General features: G+C 47.1%; 1 protein-coding gene across 4 annotated transcripts in view; it reads left to right on the plus strand.

Moving 5' to 3' along the window:
* The window catches only part of RILPL1 (Rab interacting lysosomal protein like 1), a 41613-nt gene that overhangs the window by 3403 nt on the left and 16573 nt on the right, over positions 1–21637 (plus strand). For all 4 annotated transcript variants that reach the window (XM_060401101.1, XM_012097700.5, XM_012097699.5 and 1 more), the window contains exons 2-4: positions 5603–5753; positions 13701–13819; positions 14482–14703. In XM_060401101.1, the coding sequence (XP_060257084.1) occupies positions 5603–5753; positions 13701–13819; positions 14482–14703 (492 nt within the window). The remainder of the gene's footprint in view (positions 1–5602; positions 5754–13700; positions 13820–14481; positions 14704–21637) is intronic.

Here is a 21637-nt window from a genome sequence, read left to right on the forward strand (position 1 = left end):
AACAGGGAAGACGGGAAAACACAGAAAGAGACTCTAGAAAGCAGTGGAAGATGCATATCATGTAAATAGCGTACATGATGTATTTATTCATTCAACAGATATATTTATTGAGTGCCGACAAAGGGCCAGGCACTGTTCTGGGCCACAGCAGTGACCACAAGAGATAAGGTCTTTGTCTTCAAGGGCTTGACTTTCTAGCACGGTGCTGTCCCGTAGAAATAAATGTGGTGTGTCACATTGATACAAAGACATAGGTAAGGTTAACATTTTTTTTTTTACCTCACCTGTGGCTTGCGGATTCTTAACTCCCTGACCAGGGATTGAATCTGGGCCCAGAACAATGAAAACTCCTATTCCTAACCACTGGACAACCAGGAAATTCCTCGGATGAAGTTAATTTTAATAATATACCAAACCCAGGCTTTCCAAAATGTTATTTCAACGTGTAATCAATGTAAAGGTGCTTTTTATTGAGATGTGATTGACAGATAACACTTTTAGGTGTACAGCATTATGCTTTGATATATGTGTATATTATAAAATGATTACCACCTACTAAGGTCAGTTACCATCCATCACCACACAGTTACCAAAATATTATTGATAAGGTATTCTGCATTCTTTTTTTCCTACCATGTCTTTGAAATTCGGTGAGTGTTTAACCCTCACTGCATGTTTCAGTTGAGACCAGCTGCATTCCAAGTGCTCAGTAGACACACGACTAATGGCTACTCTAATAGAATGATATGATTCTAGTGTGAGGAGATAGGCTTTTTTTTTACAGTTTAAAAAATTTCAGCTTATCATAAGTGCCATGAAGAAGATAAAATGGGGAAATATAAAAGAGACTGGTCAGCATTGGGGTCTCATAGATGGAGCAGTCAGGAATGCTTTCCCTGAGAAGTGCCGTCTGAGCTGAGATCCAAATGAAAGGTAGGTACCAGCCATAGGGAGATCTGGGGGAGGGCATTCTAGGCAGGAAGTGCAGCAAGTGCAAAGGCCCTGAGGTAGGAGGTTGGTGTGTGCATGGAATACAAAGAAGGCTGGTATGACAAGAGCAGAGCAAGTGAGGAAGAGGTCAGGGGTGCATTGTTTGGTGGTTAAGTTGTGTCCAGCTCTTTGCAACCCCATGGACTGTAGCAGCCAGGCTTCTCTGTCCTTGGGATTTCCCAGGCAAGAATACTGGAGTGAGTTGCCATTTCCTTCTCCAGGGGATCTTCCCGACCCAGGGATTGAAACCACATCTCTTGTACCTCCTGCATTGGCAGGCAAGTTCTTTACCACTGAGCCAACTGGGAATCCCTCGGGGAGGTACAGGGATCTGATCACTCTGGGCCTCATGGGCCGGCATAGGGAGTTTGAAAACAGTGTTGAGAAAAGGTGAAGGAGATGATCGGTCAGGGGCCACTTCCTGGAAAAGCCTTTTTAGCTGGTGTGGAGGCAAGATCAAATTGTCCTTGATCAGCTCAGGGGTAAGAACCAGCTCCCCAATCAGTTCACTGAAAGAAGAATAAAAAAAACAACTGAGGGATAATAGATGAACTGTATTCATCTATTGCTGCTGTAGCTAATTACTACAGCCTTCAGTCAGTTCAGTTCAGTTGTTCAGTCATATCCAACTCTTTGCGACCCCATGAATCACAGCACGCCAGGCCTCCCTGTCCATCACCAACTCCCAAAGTTCACTCAAACTCATGTCCATCTAGTCGGTGATGCCATCCAGCCATCTCATCCTCTGTCGTCCCCTTCTCCTCCTGCCCCCAATCCCTCCCAGCATCAGAGGCTTTTCCAATGAGTCAACTCTTCACATCAGGTGACCACTGGAAAAACCATAGCCTTGACTAGATGGACCTTTGTTGGCAAAGCAATATCTCTGCTTTTCAATATGCTATCTAGGTTGGTTATAACTTTCCTTCCGAGGAGTAAGCGTCTTAATTTCATGGCTGCAATCACCATCTGCAGTGATTTTGGAGCCCCAAAAAATAAAGTCTGACACTATTTCCACTGTTTCCCCATCTATTTCCCATGAAGTGATGGGACCAGATGCCATGATCTTAGTTTTCTGAATGATGAACTTTTAGCCAACTTTTTCACTCTCCTCTTTCACTTTCATCAAGAGGCTTTTTAGTTCCTCTCACTTTCTGCCATAAGGGTGGTGTCATCTGCATATCTGAGGTGACTGATATTTCTCCCGGCAATCTTGATTCCAGCTTGTGCTTCTTCCAGCCCAGCGTTTCTCATGATGTACTCTGCATAGAAATTAAATAAGCAGGGTGACAATATACAGCCTTGATGTACTCCTTTTCCTATTTGGAACCAGTCTGTTATTCCATGTCCAGTTCTAACTGTTGCTTCCTGACCTGCATATAGGTTTCTCAAGAGGCAGGTCAGGTGGTCTGGTATCCCCATCTCAGTCTTACTGACTCAAAACACAAATTTATTATCATGTGGGATAATATGATACTATGAATAATGTCAATATGAAGAATACTGGATAAACTTCTGGAGGTCAAAAGTTAGAAAGGAATCTCACTTGAGTTAAAAACAGGTGTCAGGAAATTCATTCCTTCTGGCAACTTTGGGGGAGAATCCATTTCCTGGCCTTTTCCAGCTCCTGGGGGCCGCCTGCATCCCTTGGCTTGTGGCCCCTTCCTCCATCTGCAGAGTCAGTAGTGTGGCATCATCAAATCTCTGACTCTGATCTCTGCTTCTGTTACCACACTGTATGCAGGATCTTAGTTTTCTGACCAGGGATTGAACCCGCGTCTCCTGCAGTGGGATCGTGGAGTCCTAACCACTGGGTCACTAGGGAAGTCCCCCCATCATTCATCTCTGATTCTGCCCTTTGTGCCTCCTCCCTCTTTCATGTTTAAGGGCCCTTGTGATTACATTGGGTCCACCTGTGATAACCCAGGAGCATCTCCCCAGCTCAGGGTCCCTTTTGCTGCACAAGGTCACATATTCTCAGGTTCCAGGGGGATTAGGTTGTGGACATCTCCTGGGGGCATTGTTCTGCCTCCTCCAGCCAGTTACACTTGATTGATAGGCTAATAGCACTGGGGCCCTCTGTGTGCTCAGCCTTTGTCAGGTGGGAGCAGAGAGGACTGGGGCAGGAAGAGCCTGACTCTATTTCCAGTCCATACCTGCGTGTGGGAAGGTCCTGTGGCCACTCCATCTTTCAATCACCGCTTCTGCTTCTGGCCCCACCCTTCACCTCCCCTGGTGACCTTGAATCAGCTGTATGAACACTTAAGTTATTACCTCTTATTTCCCAAGTTCAGCAGGCTTCCTGATGAAGGCGATGGGATTTAGGAACTTATTTAAAAGATGAACGGAGGCGATGCTGACATCTGGCCACCTGGGCCGGCTTGGGATGGGTTGTAGGAGGACCAGAAATCAGCAGACATATGTTTAGCACTTTCTGGGTACTGGGCACTATTCCAAATATCTACATATATTAACCATTTAATCCTCATGAAAACCTGCAGGGTAGATATTACACTATCTTCTTCATTTCCAAGGCACCCAAAGATTGAATAGCTTTTCCAAGATGAGCTAGTAAATGGCAGAAATTAAATTCATGCCCAGGTCAACAGGCTCCAGTATCCATGCTTTAAGCAAGCATTCTATATAGTTAATGGTTTTACAAGATACCTGTGTTTTTGGCAACAGCTTTATTGAATATAATTCACATACCATACAGTTCACCCATTCAGAGCATACAAGTCAATGTTTTTTTAGTTTTTTCCCAGACTTGTGTTAGTCAGTTTTAGAACATTTTCATTACTCCAGAAAGAAAACCCAGGCCCATTAACAGTCGTCCCTTATTCTCCACCAACCCTTCTGCCCCTGCCAAGCTGCCAGTATACTTTCTGTATCTGTGGATTTTGTATGTCCATCTGTATCGTGGACATTTCCCATCAACGGAGTTACACATTGAGTGACCATTTGTGTCTGGCTGCTTTCGCTCAGCATCATATTTTCAAGCTTCATCAAAGTTGCAGCCTGTGTCAATGCTTCATTCCTTTTGTCTGAATTACATTCCGTTGTGCGGATACACCACATTTTATGTACCTGCTCATCAACTGATGGACGTTTGAGTTGGTTCTGCCTTTCGGCAATTATGAGTAATGCTGCTGTGAAGGTTCATATACATGTTTCTGTGTGGACACATGTTTTCATTTCTCAGACCCTACAAGTGGAATGGATGGGTCATATGGTAACTATGTTTAACTTATTGAGGAACTGCCAGACTGTTTTCCACAGTGGTTGCGCCATTTTACATTCTTACCAGTGATGCAGGGGGGTTCCAGTTTCTTCACATCCTTGCCAACACTTGTTATTATCTGTTTCTCTGATTACAGCATTTCTCTGATTACAGCCATCCACAAAACTATTTAATAGGCATCTTGTTTATCCTCACATTCAACTAGTAAGCCTTTATTTTTTTTTACTGAAACATAGTTAACACACAATATTATATATTAGTCTCAAGTGTGCAGTGTAGTGATTTGACATTTACATATACAATGAAATGATCTCATGATAAGTCTAGGAACCATCTGTCCCCATGCAAAGTTATTACAATACTATTGACTGTATTCCTTATGCTATATATTACATCCTCATGCCTTATTTATTTTGTAACTGGAGGTTTGTACCTCTTAACCCCTTTCACGTATTTCACTCCCTCTCCAGTCCCCTCCCTTCTGGCAACCACCTGTTTGTTCTCTGTATCTATGTTGCTTTGTAGGTTCTGCAAATAACTGCAATCATATGGTATTTGTCTTTCTCTAACCCATTGCACTTAGCATCATACCCTCTAGGTCCATCGGTGTCACAGATGGCAAGATTTCATTGTTTCTTACAGCTCAGTAATATTCCATTGTGTAAATAGACCTTGTCTTCTTTATCCACTCATCTATCAGTGGACACTCAGGTTGCTTCCAGATCTTGATTGTAAATAATGTTACTGTAAACAGAGGGGTGCACATATCTTTTCAAATTAGTGTTTTTGTTTTCTTCACTGTGAGCCTCAATATTAGGGCTCCCCAGCTAAGGGAAGCTGAGGCTCAGAGTTCTAAAGTTAGTTGCTCAAGGCTACTTGAAGAGGTGCCTGTTTCAGGTATAGTAGGAGCTTCAGGGCCAGGGAGCATCCCTGGAATCTTTGCAGCCCTCTCTGCCTCTTGGAAAGAGGTGTGTCCTGCTGGGATGGATCAAGGATGTGACCTCCCCAGAGGGCAGGTACATTCAGGCCCCTGTAGCTTGGCGCTGCCCCTCCATCCTCTGTCTCCTGTCTGGGTTTTTAAAAGGTGCAAATCCAGTGCCATGGTTGTCTTCAGGCAGTTCTAACCTGCCTGGATCCTAACAGTGTAAGTGCGGGCTTGGCCCAGAGGAAGGGCGCCTTCTAGTTTTTGTGACGTTGCCTTGTGGGCTGGTGATGCCTGAACTGCTCACCTGCTGATGCCTGGTTCTCGTGGAGAAGGGAACAACCCCAGAGCTCCAGCATCTCTGAGCTGCTCCTGAGTGTCAGGGTTGGGTGGGTAAGGCTGCTGCCCTGGGCAGGCAGTGAGTGACCCACACCGGCCCCTCGCCCTTGCAGGAGCTGGAGCTGGTGGAGGACGTGTGGCGAGGGGAAGCACAAGACCTCCTTTCTCAGATTGCCCAGCTGCAGGAGGAGAACAAGCAGCTCATGACCAACCTCTCCCACAAGGACGTCAGCTTCTCCGAGGAGGAGTTCCAGAAACATGAAGGTAAGAGCGAGGGGCTGGCGTGGGAGGTGAGGGGAAAGGCTCTTCCCATCGTCATCACCAGCATCACCAGTGAGGACGGTCCCCTGAGCATGTGTCTCATGTCACGTGCATTTGCACCATCACATGCCAGGCGCGCATGCTCAGTCGCGTCCGGCTCTTTGCGACTCTATGGACTGTTGCCCACCAGGCTCCTCTGTCCATGGGATTTCCCAGGCAAGAATACTGGAGTGGGTGGCCATTTTCTCCTTCAGGGGATCTTGCCAGACCAGGGATCAAACCTGTGTCTCCTGCATTGTCAGGCAGGTTATTTACTGCTGTGCCACTGAGGAAGCCATTCCCGCCTCTGCCCGAGAGAAAGTGTGTAGCCTGGTTTACAGGTGATGAAACTGAGAGGTTCATTTAATAAATTGTTAGAGGTTCCTCACTTTTCCAGACTCTTTTCTAGGCACTGGGGATACACCTTGGGCAAGACAAAACCCCGGCCCTCGTGAAGCTTATGTTCTAGTGCAGAAGAGATAGATGATAAACATGTAAACAGATAACACAGTCCTGATTCTGATCCAGGTTGTGGAAGAACTGGAAAGGAAGGTGGGTGGAATATGATAGAGTTGATTTGGTGGGGAGCTTTTTTAGATACAGTGATCAAGGAGGGCCTCTCTGATAAGGTGACATCTGAGCCCTAGTTAAGTCATGAAGCTGTGTAAATGTCTCAGGGGGAAAGAAGGTACAAAGGCCCTGGGGCATGACTCTTTATGAAAAGCCAAGGAGATCAGCATCACAGGAGATGATCAAGGTCAAAGGTGGTTAGAGATGAAGTCAGAAGGGCCAGCCGGGATCAGATCACATAGCCCCTTAGAGACCTAGATTTGGATTTTATTCTGAGTGTACTAGGAAGAGATTTGAGGTACATGTCATGGGCACACGTTTAACAATGAGCAAACCAGGATGGCCACCCAGATCTTAATGGCGCTGGAGCACCCCAACTGTCATTCATCCTACTAACAGTTATCTAGAACCTTCACTCCAGGCCCTCTGCTGGTGCTGGAGAAGCAAACACAGAAAGATCTGGTCTGGTCCCTGATGAGCTGCCTCAGCTTAGGGCACTTGAGATCTTTAGTTACAGCAGGCAAACTCTTAGCTGTAGCATATCTAATCTAGTCCCCTGAAAAAGGATCAAACCTGGGCCCCCTGCATTAGAAGCTTGAAGTCTTAGCCCCTGGACCACCAGGGAAGGCCTAGACCCATCTCTTTAGTCTGAGTAAACTCCTTGGGTCCTGACACAAACCCCTCCTCATGTTTGTTATGAAGGGGAATGGACTTCCAGGGAGGAGACCTGAAGTTCAGAGGTTACAACTCTTGTGAGTACAAAGTACCGCACTATATAAGGACTGTAGGGACCAAGGAGAAAGGAAATGTTTGATCCAGGTGCTGCCGTCCTCTTTTCCATGGGTTTCCTTTGTTGAGACATGAACAGTGCAGTGAAAACAAAAGTCTTAGCAGTAATAAGCATTGGTGCTCAAGGCATGCTAACCAGGGGTGATTCCTAACCTGATAGTTACCTGCTGAGTGACCTTGCTCAAGTCATTTGACCTTGGTGTGCCTAAGTGCCCCATGTGAAAATGGGGCAGATAACCCTGTCTCTCTAATCAGATTGTTGTGAGGATTAAATGAATTAATACATGTAAACTGCTTAAAATAGTACCTGGTGCCCACACTTTGAAAGTTTTTAACTATTGTCACTATGAGCTATTGTTATCCAGTCTCCTTTTTGAAAAAGAGGAAGAAAACAGGCTGAGGAGGTACAGCCTTCCTCTTCGCGGCTTAATAATATTCCCTTGTCTGTTTGGACCGCGTTTTGTTTTTATCCATGCCTCCACCTACGGACGCGGGGTTGTTTCCAACTTTCGGCTGTTGTAAAGAGTGCCACTGTGAAGGCTGTGGTGTATGTTTTATGTGGACATAATCTTTTCGGTGTTTTTTGTTTTCTTTTAAATATATTGTGGCTGTCCTGTGTCTTCATTGCCACACTCAGGCTTCTCTAGCTGGGGCATTTGGGCTCTTAGTTCCCCCACCAGGGATGGAACCGAGGTCCCCTGCATTGGGAGCGTGGAGTCTTATCTATGAGACCACCAGGGAAGTCCCTGTTTGCGGTGCTTTGAGAGGTATATACCTCGAAGTGGAATTGCTGCAGCCTGTGGTAACTGTTGAACTTCATGAGGCACCCTTAGCCATCTTTTGGTTTGTGACATTTCTAGAGGTCACCCAGCGGGCTCCAGGGGTGATGTGAGAACTCCCTTGCCTGCCCCAGTGATGCCCCAGAGGCCTCAGGTCTGCCAGCTGTGGGTCCCAACACCCGGAGCTGCTTTCTCGCGGCTCGTTGCATCTGTGTGTACGCGGCACCCTCCGTGTGGGAGGGCTGTGCCTCGTCTCTCCGCATCCCTGCTGGGCTCTTCATCAGACAGCCCACACAGGTGCCATCTGAGACGCACTTAATTGGCATCTCGCGTGGGTCCAGCTCCTGGGACTGAGCTCAGGGAGGCTTGGATGTTCTGCATGGCTGCAGCCCCCACCCAAGTGGAGAAACTGGGCAGATGCCAGGCATGCCTCTCACGGTTATTTTTATTTTGCACGGGAAGCCGTGGGAACGCAACAGGGACAAGAGCATTTATTCCACCTGGGAGAGGAACAGACACAGGACATAGGGTTCCTGGGGAGAGGTGCTCCCATGAAGTTAGACTATGTGCCCGGCACCACTTGGGACAAACTAGAGATAAAGGGGATGAGGGGGGTGGTGTGCCTGCTTAGAAGAGCCGGCCCTGGAACTTGCCTGGTGGTGCAGTGGTTGAGACTCTGGCTTCCATGGGTGGGGGTGTGTGTTCGAGTCCTAGTTGCAGAACGAAGATCCCACATGCCAGGCAGGACAGCCAAAAAATATTTTTTAAAAAACACTATGGAAAGAAAAAAAGAGGGCTTCCCTGTCGGCTCAGGGATAAAGAATCCACCTACCAATTTAGGAGACGCAGGTTCCATCCCTGATCCAGGAGAATCCCACATGCTGCGGAGCAACTAAGCCACAACTGCTGAGCCTGTGCTTTAGAGCCTGGGAGCTGCAACTGAGCTGCTGAGCTCGTGCCCTGAGACTGCCGAAGCCCATGCTCTGCAGCAAGAGAAGCCGCCGCAGTGAGAAGCCCAAGCACCGCAGCTGGAGAGGAACCCCTGCTCCCTGCTACTAGAGAAAAGTCCACACAGCCAGGAGACCCAGCACAGCCCAAATAAATGAATAAATAAAATCATTAAGAAGGAAAAACAAAACAAAAATAAGAGCCCACCCTGCCTGGAACAGTACTGCTTGCCCAGCCATTGATACTGGGCGCTGGGCTCAGAGCACCCCTCAGTCTCTTCTCTCCAGCTCCCCAAAAGTCTCCAGATGAAAAAGCACTTCGCTGCCTCTTGTATTTGGAAACCATCCCATCAGTGCTTGGAAACTACTAGTTAGCACATGCTGAGATGAATTACAGATACGGAAGCGATGGAACTGGGGGGCGGGGTGCAAAACTATGCTCAGGCCTCTGGAGAAAAACTCCTGGGCTCTGGACAAACAACTCTTGTCACTAGGAGAGGCTGAAGACTGACCACTTAGCCATTTTCTGAAGGGAAGCTGAGAACAGCACTGTTCAAAAAAAAATATATAAGGCAATATTCTGGTTACTCTTTGAATCATGAACATCTTTTCCCTTTTACCAAAAAATGTAGGCAAGTCACAGATATGATTATAATTTTTCTAGGGGTGGCATTTAAAAAAGTAAAAAGGTGAAAGTAATTCTATTAATATTTTTATTTAAACCAAAAAGTAAAAAGGTGAAAGTAATTCTATTAATATTTTTATTTAAACCAATAGGTCCAAGGTATCATCCTTCAACATGTAATCGATTTTAAAAAATCATCAGTAGAGGAATTCCAAGGTGGTCCAGTGCTTAGGACTCCACGCTTTCACTGCCAAGGGTCTGGGTTCAGTACTAGTCAGGGAACCAAGATCCTGCAAACTGCATGATGCACCCAAATCAATAAATAATTATCATAGGATATTTTGCATATTTTTCATAATAAGTCTTTGAAATTTGGTAGCTTATTTATTTATATATAATGTTATATTATATGTTGTTGTCGATGTTTAGTTGCAAAATTGTGTCTGACTCTTTGTGACCCCATGGACTGTAGCGCACCCGGCTCTTCTGTCCAGAGGATTTTCCAGGCAAGAGTACTGGAGTGGGTTGCCATTTCCCTCTCCAATATACATATATGTTTTGTTTTTATTTATTTATTTTTGACTGCGCTGGGTCTTCAGTGCTGTGCTAAGGCTTTCTCTAGTTGCTCTGAATGGGGGCTACTCTTGTTGCAGAGCACAGGCTCTAGGAATGCCGGCTCAGTAGTTGTGGCTTGCAGGCCCTAGAGCCTGGGCTCAGGAAGTAGTTGTGGGACGCAGGCTTAGTTACTCCGTGGCAGGTGGGATCTTCCCAGACCAGGGATTAAACCTGTGTCCCCTGCATTGGCAAATGGATTCTTATCCACTGCACCACCAGGAAAGTCTTATATATGTTTTGTTGTAGTAATCTGCACATAATATTTATCATCTTAACCATCTTACCCAGTATACAATTCAGCTAGGTCTAGTACATTCACATTGTGCAGCCAGAACTCCAGAGCTCATCTCATCTTGCAGATCTAAAACTCTGTCCTGTTAAATGATAACTCTCCATTCCTCCCTCCCCTAGCCCCTGGCAACTGGCATTCTACTTTCTGTCTCTATAATTTTGTCTAATCCAGGTATCTCACAGAAGTTGAATCACGCGATATCTGTCTTTTTGCGACTGGTTTACTTCACTGAGCGTAAATGTCCTTGACTTTCATCCATGTTGTATGTGTCAGAATTTCCTTCCTTTTTAATGCAGAATAATATCCCATTGTATGGACAGACCACACTTTGTGGATCCACCCATCCGTTGATGGCTGATGTGTATTTTACATACAGCAGTTTGAGGGGTGATAAAGTGGTTGCAAGAGTGTGGAACCTGGAGCCAGGCTACCTGAGTTTCAATCCTGGTTGTTGTTGTTCAGTTGCTAAGTCGTGTCTGACTCTTTGTGACCCCATGGACTACAGCACACCAGGCTCCTGTGTCCTCCGCTGTCTCCCAGAGTTTGCTCAAATTCATGTCATTAAGTCAGTGATGCTATCTAACCATCTCATCCTCTGCGGCCCCCTTCTCCTTTTGCTTTCAATCTTTCCCAGCATCAGAGTCTTTTCCAACGAGTTGGACCTTCACATCAGGTGACCAAAGTATTGGAGCTTCATCTTCAACATCAGTCCTTCCAATGAATGTTCAGGGTTGTTTTCCTTTAGGATTGACTGGTTTGATCTCCTTGAAGTCCAAGGGACTCTCAAGAGTCTTCTCCAGCACCACAGTTTGAAAGCATCACTTCTTCGGCGCTCAGCCTTCCTTATGGTCCAACTCTCACATCCATACACGACTACTGGAAAAACCATAGCGTTGACTAGATGGATCTTTGTTGGCAAAGTGATGTCTCTGCTCTTTAATACGCTGTCTAGAATCCTGAACAGTGCCTGAATTCTGAATCCTGGTGGTGCCGCTCATCAGCTGTGTGACCTTGTGTAAGTTCACTAACTACTGTGCACCAGAGTTTCAGCTGTACAGTGGGAACAGCAGGATTCCTACTTTGTAAAGTATTCTGAGGATAGAATGAGCTAAGCTCTGTTTATATCAGCATCTTCTATAAGGAGACCCTGAGACGAGGATGTTCCTCTGCAGGTGACTTAAGGAAGTGCCCCGTAGACAAGACTATTGGGGAAAGTGGAGGGATCCAAATAAAGTCCGTGCAGGGCAGCGAGCTCTGGAGTGTAAGTTACACCCAAGAGTTCCCTGCCCTTAGGCACAAGGGTGCACTTTCTTTTTTTAAACATTTGTATGCACTGGGTCTTAGTTTCCGCATTTGGGATCTTTGATATTCATTGCAGCATGCAGGATCTTTAGTTGCGGCATGTAGGATCCAGTTCATTGACCAGGGATCGAACCCAGGCCCCCTGCATTGCGAATATGGAGTCTTAGCCACTAGAGAACCAGGGAAGTCCCCTGAATGTCTCGTTAATTTAGCTCCCAGAGTCTTGAATTGCTGGGTGACTTAAATAATTGCTCAGATGGTAAAGAATCCTTTACCAAGGCAGCAGGCACAGGAGACGTAGGTTGGATCCCTGGGTTGGGAAGATCCCCTGGAGAAGGAAATGACAACCCACTCCAGTATTCTTGCCTGGGAAATCCCATGGGCAGAGGAGTCTGGCGGGCCACAGTCCACAGGGTCACAAAAAGTTGGACACGACTGAGGGAGTAACAACATGACTCCCGGCTTTACCTATGTCTGTGAATCTCTTCAAAACACTTAACCTTTTAGTTTTTCAAACCACTTCTCCAGCACTCTTGGACTCTGTCTTAGCAGAGCGTTTGGAGCAGGGAGAATTGGCGTTTCTCTTTTATAGATAAAATGACACTTGGAGACACTCACTCTGTGCCAGGCCTGTTGTGAGTACTTCAAGTGGATTAACAGATGCAGCCTCACAAGAGTCCCCCAGATGGGGCCACCCCATGACCCCCATTTGCAAGAAAACAGGCACCAGGTCAGCTGCGAATGAGTCCAAGTAAGCTAGCCCCAGACTCCCAGCCCTTGACCATTTGTTCTCTGACTGCTCTATCCTACGGCCACCGACACCCATGAAGGCGATGGATGGCGAGTTCCCTGGTGGCTAGTGGTTAGGATTCTGGACCTTCACTGCCATGGCCCGGGTTCAATCCCCAGCCTGGGAACTGAGATCCTGCAAGCCATGCAGTGTGGCCAAAAAGGAAAAATCCTTCCTTTGGGAATTCCCTGGTGGTCCAGTGGTTAAGGACGGGCTGCTTTCACTCTGGTGGCCTAAGTTCAGTCCCTGGTTGGGGAACTCAGATGTAGGTGGGTCCCAAATACAGATTTCCTTTCTCTGGACCTCGTGCTTCCCTGCCGCCATCCCACTTGAGTTCTACTCATCTGATTTCTCCTGAGTGGAATGTGCCCCGCCAAGGATTAAATTGATTGAGCTAAGCCCCTGATACTCCTGCCCCGGGGCTTTGCAGGATGGGGGCTCACAGAGCAGACAGCAAATGTTTCTGTGGCTTTTTCACAGACTGCCTGCACCTGATTTTAGCCCCCCCTCCCCTACACAGACAGAGATACACACACACACACACACACACACACACACGCTCTTGCATTGTGTCTAAGGTGTGGTTTTTCTGGAAATGTTAGTCATGGCTTCTTGTTCCACTACCCCAGGCGGCCCAGGTCTCACCTCACAGCAGTTGCCCAGGAGTTTTGAGAGAGGGATACCCAGTGCCCAGAACCTTCAGATGGCCCTGTGATTCCCCATCAGCAGTCTGGGGGCCTGACAGTCAGGACTCCAGCTGAAGAGTATCCTTTGAGGAGCAGAGAGTGTCTGGAGAAATAACTGATTTTATCAGTTTCAAACGGAGCTGGTAGTCACTACTTTTCACTGCTTGTAGCATTCCATTGCCTGTTACTCAAGGTTTATCTCTTCATCCTACTATTCATTCATCAACAGATGGACATTTTGGCAGTTTCCAGTTTGGGGCTATTACAAATGATGCTGCTATGAACATTTTAAAAATATTTATTTATTTAGCTGTTCCAGGTCTTAGTTGCAGCATGCAAATTCTTTGCTGCGAAATGGAAATGTGAGATCTAGTTCCTTGACCAGGGATCCAACCCACGCCACCAGCATTGGGAGTGCAGAGTCTTAGCCACTGGACCACCAGGGAAATCCCTGCCGATGGTTTAAGCAGGGGAGGGAAGCAGACTCACCTGCTGGTCCCTCTCGCCCCTCTCTAGGCATGTCAGAGCGGGAGCGGCAGGTGATGAAGAAGCTGAAGGAGGTGGTGGACAAACAGCGAGATGAGATCCGTGCCAAGGATCGGGAGCTGGGGCTGAAGAATGAGGATGTTGAGGCGGTAAGTGCTGAGCCCCACTTGCCATGTCCACCCCTGGCCGGTAGGTACCAGCAAGGGACTCCATCCTCCCCTCCAAAAGCTCCCCTTCTCCCGCTCGGTCTCACTCCATGGGCTCCATGATGTAGGGATCCTGCCCGTGGCTTGGTGGGCCCAGCCCTGAAACAGTCACCATGGGTAGGCCCCTCAGCCAAATCTTCACTGGAACAGTAGGAAGGAATGTGGCAATGCCCAGTGACCTGACTGTTGACACACGCTGAGGAAGTTCCAGGGCCTGGTCAGCCTTTTTCTGATGCTGAGGCTTCCTCCAGTTCACCCCTTTCATGCCCTGGCATTGTCCCGGCCCCTCCAAAACCTATACTTTGTCTCTGCTTAAATTAAAAAAAGACACCACTTTCTCAAGGCGTGTTACTTCCATCTGTTGGGAAATTGTCATAATATACTAACAAGACACTTATCTTCCACCTGTCATAAAATTATCATAGTAAATATATAAACTGCCCATCTCTGGCATCAACAGAGTTGTAAGAATGTGAACAAATTTCAAGCAAATCAAAGCATGTACAGTATAAATGGCATGCCTGTAGACGGTTTGCCCTTGTTCAGTGCACAACATGAGCTACTGTATGTGGCAGCCTCGTCCAGCGGGCTTCCTCTCTCTACAGCTGCAGCAGCAGCAGACCCGGCTGATGAAAATCAACCACGACCTCCGGCATCGTGTCACAGTGGTAGAGGCCCAGGGGAAGGCTCTGATTGAACAGAAGGTAGAACTGGAGGCAGATCTGCAAACCAAGGAGCAGGAGATGGGCAGCCTGCGGGCGGAACTTGGGAAGCTGCGAGAGAGGCTGCAAGGCGAACTCAACCAAAATGGAGAGGAGGAGCCTGTGGTGAGTGGGAAGCTGATCTCTGTATGCTGGCTCGAGGTGGGCCAGGCTGCCTTGCTTTCACCAATACACTTGAGGGAAATGGGAGGCCAAGAGAGAGCCAGCTTCTGGCCAGGAGACACACAGCTGGGCAGAGGTAGTGCTGCGCCTGGAACCCAGGACTCCCAGCATTCTAGCCCAGGATATCTAGCTCGCTAGTGGTTACTGGGCATCTGCTGTTCATTCATTCATTCAAATAATTATTGACTATGTTGTAGGCATGGGGAATGAAATGGAGACCTGGTTCCTGTCCACATGGGGCTTACAGCCAGTATGAGAGACAGGCGTTAGACAGATAATCACATAATATACCATGTGTGCATGCCTGCTGTCGCTTCAGTTGTGTCCGACTGTTTGCGACCCTATGAACTGTAGCTCACCAGGCTTTTCTGTCCTTGGGATTCTCCAGGCAAGAATACTGGAGTGGGTTGCCATGCCCTCCTCTAGGGGATCTTTCCGGCCTAGGGGTTGAGCCTGCGCTTCCTGCCTCTCCTGCAATTGCAAGCAGGTTCTTTACTCACTGAGCCACCTGAGAAGCCCTAATATACCATATGACCCAGCAGTTCTACTTCTAGGTATACGTCCAAGAAAACTGAAGATTTGTGTCCACCTAAAGGCTTGTACACCGGGATTTCCCTGACGGTCCGGTGGTTGGGAGAATGCCTTCCAATGCAGGAGATAATGCAGGGATCGATCCCTGGTCAGGGGATTGAGGTTCCACACACCACAGGGCCTCTAAACCTGTGTGCTGCAACTACTGAGCCTGCGTGCTCTGGAGCCCGTGTGCCACAACTAAAGAAACCCGTGTGCTGTGTCTGAGACCAACACAGCCGAATAAAGGGATATAGTTTTAGAAAGACCTGTACACACGTGTCCATAGCAGCTCTAGTCTCAACAGCCAAAAGGTGGAAACCACCTACATGTCCGTCAGCTGGTGACTAGATGAACAAAACATGGTCTGTCCAGATCGTGGAATAGTATTCAGCCATAAAAAGGAATGGAGTACTGAGACATGCTGCAATTCGGATGAGCCTCAGAAACATGCTAAGTGAAAGTAGCCAGACAAAAGGCCACATGGTGTATGAGTCATTTGTTTGAAATGTCCAGGATAGGCAAATCCATAGAGAGAGAAGGAAGACTGATGGTTGCAGAGACTGGGAGAGGGGAGAATGAGGTGTGACTTCTAATGGGTACAGGGTTTCTTTTGAGGGCGATGGAAATGTTTCTGGAATTAGATAATGGTGATAGTTGCACAGCCTTGAATGCACTAAATGTATTCTGATTTTTATACTTCAAAAGAGTGGATTTTATGGTATGTGAATTATATCCCAAAAGGCAAACCAGCGATTTATGTTAAAGGAGAGCCACAGTGCCAGAATGCCCCAACTGCATGGACTCTAGAGCCAGTCTGCTTCGGTTCATATCTACTCTATTCCGCAATTATTTAGCCTCTTCGCATCTCAGTTTTCTCACCTCTAAAATGGGAATACTAGGGAGTTCCCTGGTGGCCTTGTGGTTAGGATTTGGCACTTTCATTGCAGTGGCCTGAGTTCAATTCCCGCTCAGGAAACTGAGATCTTATAAGTCACATGGTTTGGCCAAAAAAAAAAAGGGAATACTAATAAGAGTACTTACTCTAGATTGCTATTATGAGAATTAAATGAGTTAGTTCATTGAGAGTGTTAGCTGTTATTATTACCATGATAGTTTGAGGGAGTCAAAAAGGCTTTGCCAAGGAGGGGATGGAAAGAATGAGAGTGAACTAGGTGAAGGCGGGTGGCTGTACAAAGGCCCTGTGGCAGGGGAAATTGCAGTGCAGTCAAGGAAGAATGAGAAAGAAAGGGTGAGGGACTTCCCTGGTGGTCCAGTGGTTAGGACTCTGCCCTTCAAATGCAAGGGGCAAGGGTTCAATCCCTGGTCAGGGAAGTAAGAGCCCACATACCACATGGCGCAGCCAAAAAAAAAAAAAAGAAGGTCAGGATGGCTGGTGTGCAAGCTGACGAGGAGGGAGAGGGTCTGAATGAGGTCAGAGAGGTTGGCAGGGGCCAGTGCTACAGAGTGGAGTTTGGCTTTTATCTGCAAGCACTGTGCTGGGCACTGTGGAGGTTTGAGGAGCTTACAGCCCAGTGCAGGAGAAAGTCTTGGACCCCAGCAGCTACACTCAAGGTGGGACGGGAGTGTCTTTGCACTAAGAAGCTGTCTCAGTCTGGTTCCCTCGAGGCAGAGCTTGAGAAGAGAAATGTGGGCAGGAGGTTAACTGGGGAGGTGATTGATCGCAAAGACCAGAGAACTGCAACAGGGAAGGAGGAAAAGGGAATTTGAGGGTGTGTCACTGAGGTCGCCACGGGGAAGCTCAGTCCCTCTGGGACCTCAGAGAAGACCTCCCAGAACAGTCTTTCTGGAGGAGAAAGTCCTAGAGCAGTGATCTACAAATGCCTGTCCCCAGTTACTAAGGGGAGGTGGGGTCCCCAGGGGTGTTATCCCTCCCAGTACTCCCAGGCAGAACTTGTGGAGCAGAAACGGGGGGAAATGGAAAGACAGGGCACTTCCCTGGTGGTCCAGTGGCTAAGATTCCAAGCTCCCAATCCAGGGGGCCTGAGTTTGATCCCTGCTCAGGGAACCAAATCCTGCATGCTGCAACTAAGATCCCACATGTGGCAACTAACACCCAGTGCAGCCACATAAATAAATGAAGTAAATATTTAAAAAAAAAAAAATGGAAAGACATCTGGTGTGTGCTTGAGGTAGGGCTCTGTCCACATGAATGGAACCACACCACAGCTGCAGCGGAAATCCGGGTGGGCGCAGTATATGACCCAGGGCACCAAAGGTATCTCCCACGTAGATGTGCCGCTAGGATATTCCAGGAACATAGAGTTAATCCTGATGGGGGTGGCATGGAGTTTCATGGACCAGCTGTTGCTTCAGCTGAATGTCAGTGATAATAATGCTAAGATGTTAATAGACAGATACAGAAAATGGATATACTGTTTCAGAGAAGTGTAATGAACTGTTAGAGAAAAGCTCAGAGCTTCCCATTTCTTCCAGTATGTATTTTTTGACTTTCCAGTTTGCAGGCACTGTGCTGGTCTCTTGGGTTCCAGGTGAGGGAGGTAAAATAGATGAGCTTTCCATCAGGCTGGCTCAAGTCCCAGCAAAGTCATTAAGTATCTTGTGAATTTGGGCCATACACTCCTAGATTCTTTGAAGGACGAGAACCTCTGAGATACAGATAGGGAGGAAGAGAGAGAAGTCTTAAAACGGAAACTGGAGTAGAATCTTCTTTTGGCTACAGGTGACAAGAGCTTAACTTAAAATGGTTCAAGGATTAAAAAAAAAAAGGAATTTGGGAATGTGTAAGTAAAAGCTTTGAGTTAATGATGGCTTTAGGTATAGCTGGTTCCAGGTGCCCTGATGACGCTGGCAGGAATTTGCTTCAGCCCTTCTCTCTGTGTTGGTGTCATTCTCAAGCAGCCTCTTGCCTTATAGTGGCCCCTAGTACTCAACCAGCTTTGCAACCCCAGTGGAAAGAAATTGCTTCTTTCTCAAATTCTCATCAAAAGTCTCAGGAACCTTCTCATGACCTCACCTAAATCAATCATTGTGGTCTGAGGTCTAGATTATACATGTTGTCCATTTCTGAGCACATAGCTATCCATGATGGTACTAATCTAAGCCGCATGCACGGAGAGTAGGAAAGAGGAGTTTCTCCAGAGGAAAACTGCCATGACTCAGCCCAGAGATGTGCAGGCCAGGCAGGACAGCTGCTGTTGTCAGTGTCAGAGAGTCAGGGTTAAGAATGCCACACACAAAACTCTGAGCAGTGAAGGATGTGGATTCTTTCACAGGGTTTCAGCAGGGGAGTGGCAGGATCAGCTCTGAGTTTATATGGAGGACAGTTGAGCAAGGAGACGATGGCAGCCATGGCTGTCGGGAGCCCTTTGCAGTAATCCAGGCAAGAAAGGGGAGGGCTGGACCAAGCTGATAGCCTTGGGATGGAGGGGAGGAGCCAGCAGGCGAAGCTTGGGGTGGTCATTCCCTCCTACCTCCCCTGGGTACCCCTTTCAGCCTCCTGAGCCCCACGGGAGCTCAGGCTGTGTCTCTGGCTGGTCCAAACCTGGGTCCTGAGGACATCACCCCTAGCCACAAGACTCTGAGCCCTGCTCCGGATCTCTTTCGGACAGGACACTTCACACTCCTTGGCCTGGCTGCCAGTAGGTTTCAGTTTCCTTTCTGGCTCCATGGAGGTGGGGCAGAAACAGGAGTAAAATCCATTAGCAGTTATGACTAACCCACTAAGCTTCTCTGCAGCGTCTGTTCCTGAACTCAGGGCGTCTTCTGGGGGCTTGACACCATCCCTTGGAGCTGAGTGGCGTTCAGGATGCTTGTCACTCAAACAGGGAAGCTGCAGGTAGTGGTGGCTTTGTCACCTGCTGCCGTGTGACTTGGGGCCCGTCCATCTCTTTGGTAATAGGTTCTTATCTGACAAATGAGGGACATGAACTTGACTTGATTCGGTAGATCTAAAAGTTAGCATGGCTGGCACTAAAAGGAACAAAATGGGGTCATTTGTAGAGACATGGATGGACCTAGAATCTGTCATGCAGAGCAAAGTAAGTCAGAAAGAGAAAACAAATATCATATATTAACGCATATATGTGGAATCTAGAAAAATGGACAGATGAACCTATTTCCAAGGCAAGAATAGAGACACAGAGGTAGAGAACAGACATGTCGGCACAGGGTGGGGCAAGGGGAGGGGGGGACAAATCGGGAGATGAGGATTGACATGTATACAGTACCATGTGTAAAACAGATAGCTGGTGGGAAGCTGCTGCATAGCACAAGGAGCTCAGCTCGGTGCTCTGTGGTGACCTAGATGGGTGGGATGGGGATGCTGGGAGAGCGGTCCAGGAGGGAGGGGTTGTATGTATACAAACAGCTGATTCACTTCATTGTACAGCAGAAACAAACACAATATTGTAAAGCAATCATACTCCAATATAAAAAAAGTTAGCGTGGCTGGATAGAGGGCGGTGATCAGAGAAGGGCACAGTGAATTCGGAGTGGAGAGGAGACGGCCATGCAGGGCTTCAAGGCATTGAGAAGGGTCTGTGGGCTGGGTAGGATGACCGGGAATGGAATGTGGGGCAAGAGGAACAGCATAAGCCAGACTAGAGACTGTGCAGGGTGAGGCTGGGGTGGTATTTAGTCCTGGCACCAGATCAGTGAGGGAAGATGGGAGCTATGCAGGGATCCAGAGTCAGGGAAGAATCCATTCTCTTTTTTTTTTTAAACTTTAATCAGAGTATGTACCATGCTGTGCTTAATCGCTCAGTTGTGTCCAGCTCTTTGTGACCCCATGGACTATAGCCTGCCAGGCTCCTCTGTCCATGTGGATTCTCCAGGCAAGAATACTGGAGTGGGTTGCCATGCCCTCCTCCAGGGTATCTTCCAACCCAGGGATCAAACCCAGGTCTCCCGCATTGCAGGCAGATTCTTTACCAGCTGAGCCACCAGGGAAGCCCTTATTGGAGTATAAGGGCTGTATTGGAGTATAGCAGGGTGAACCAGCTATGTGTATACATGTATTCCATCCCCCACCCCTTTTAAAAATTTCCTTCCCATTTAGGTCACCACAGAGCATTGAGCCATACAGTGTGTTCTTATTTATCTATTTACATAGTATCAATAGTGTATATATGTCAATCCCAATTTCCCAATTCATCCCAAACTCCACCCCATCCCCCTCGGTATCCACACATTTGTTCTCTGTGTCTCCATTTCTGCTTTACAAATAAGATCATCTGTACCATTTTTCTAGAGTCTACATGTATGTGGTAATATACGATATTTGTTTTTCTCTTTCTGTCTTACTTAACTCTGTATGAGAGACTCTAGTTCCATCCACATCTCTACAAATGACCTGTTTCATTCCTTTTCGTGGCTGAGTAATATTCTCTTGTGTATATGTAACACATCTTTATCCATTCCTGTGTTGATGGACATTTAGGTTGCTTCCATGTCCTGGCTATTGTAAAGAGTGCTGCAGTGAACACTGGGGTGCATGTATCTTTTTGAATTGTGGTTTTCTCTGGGTATGTGCCTAGAGGAATCTGTTCTTAACATTGCCTCTTGATTCATATGATTCTTTCTGAGATGTGATCGCTGTCATTTCAGTGTGATCTCCAGTAGGCAGGTCTCTTTGTATATTTTTATAACATATTTATTGAGATGTAATTCACATGGTATGCAATCCATCCATTTAAAGTGTACAGATAAATTTTTTTATTCTTTGGCTGTGCCATGTGGAATCTTAGTTCCATCCAGGGATCAAACCCACACCTGCTGCATTAGAAGCACAAAGTCTTTAAAAAAATAATAATATTTATTTATTTGGCTGTACAGGGCCTTAGTTGCAGCATGTGGGATCTAGTTCCCTGACCAGGGATCAAACCCAGGTCCCTTGCATTGGGAGCTCATGGTCTTAGCCATTGGACCAGCAGGGAAGTCCCAGACGGGTCTTATCCATGGGACTTCCTGGGAAGCCCCCAGGTCAGTGGGTTTTAGTATTAAATATATTCACTCTATTGTGTGATCGTCTCCACTATCTAGAACATTTCCATCAGCCCAGAAGGAAACCCCCTACGCATTAGCAGTCACTCCCCACCTCCCTCCCCCAGCCCCTGGCAACCACTCATTTACTTTCTGTTTCTGTGGATTTGCCTCTTCTGGACATTTCGTTGAAATGGACTCATGCACCATGTGATCCTGACTACCTTCCTACTCAGCATGTTTTCTAGCTCATCCAGCTTCTCACAGTCTAATTGATGGTTGTCCTGCCTTTGACAGTCGGACATATAAACCCTTAAGAAAATGAAGTCGGCTTCTTGTCTAA

Source organism: Ovis aries, chromosome 17 (assembly GCF_016772045.2).
Source record: "Ovis aries strain OAR_USU_Benz2616 breed Rambouillet chromosome 17, ARS-UI_Ramb_v3.0, whole genome shotgun sequence".
Classification (NCBI taxonomy): domain Eukaryota; kingdom Metazoa; phylum Chordata; class Mammalia; order Artiodactyla; family Bovidae; genus Ovis; species Ovis aries.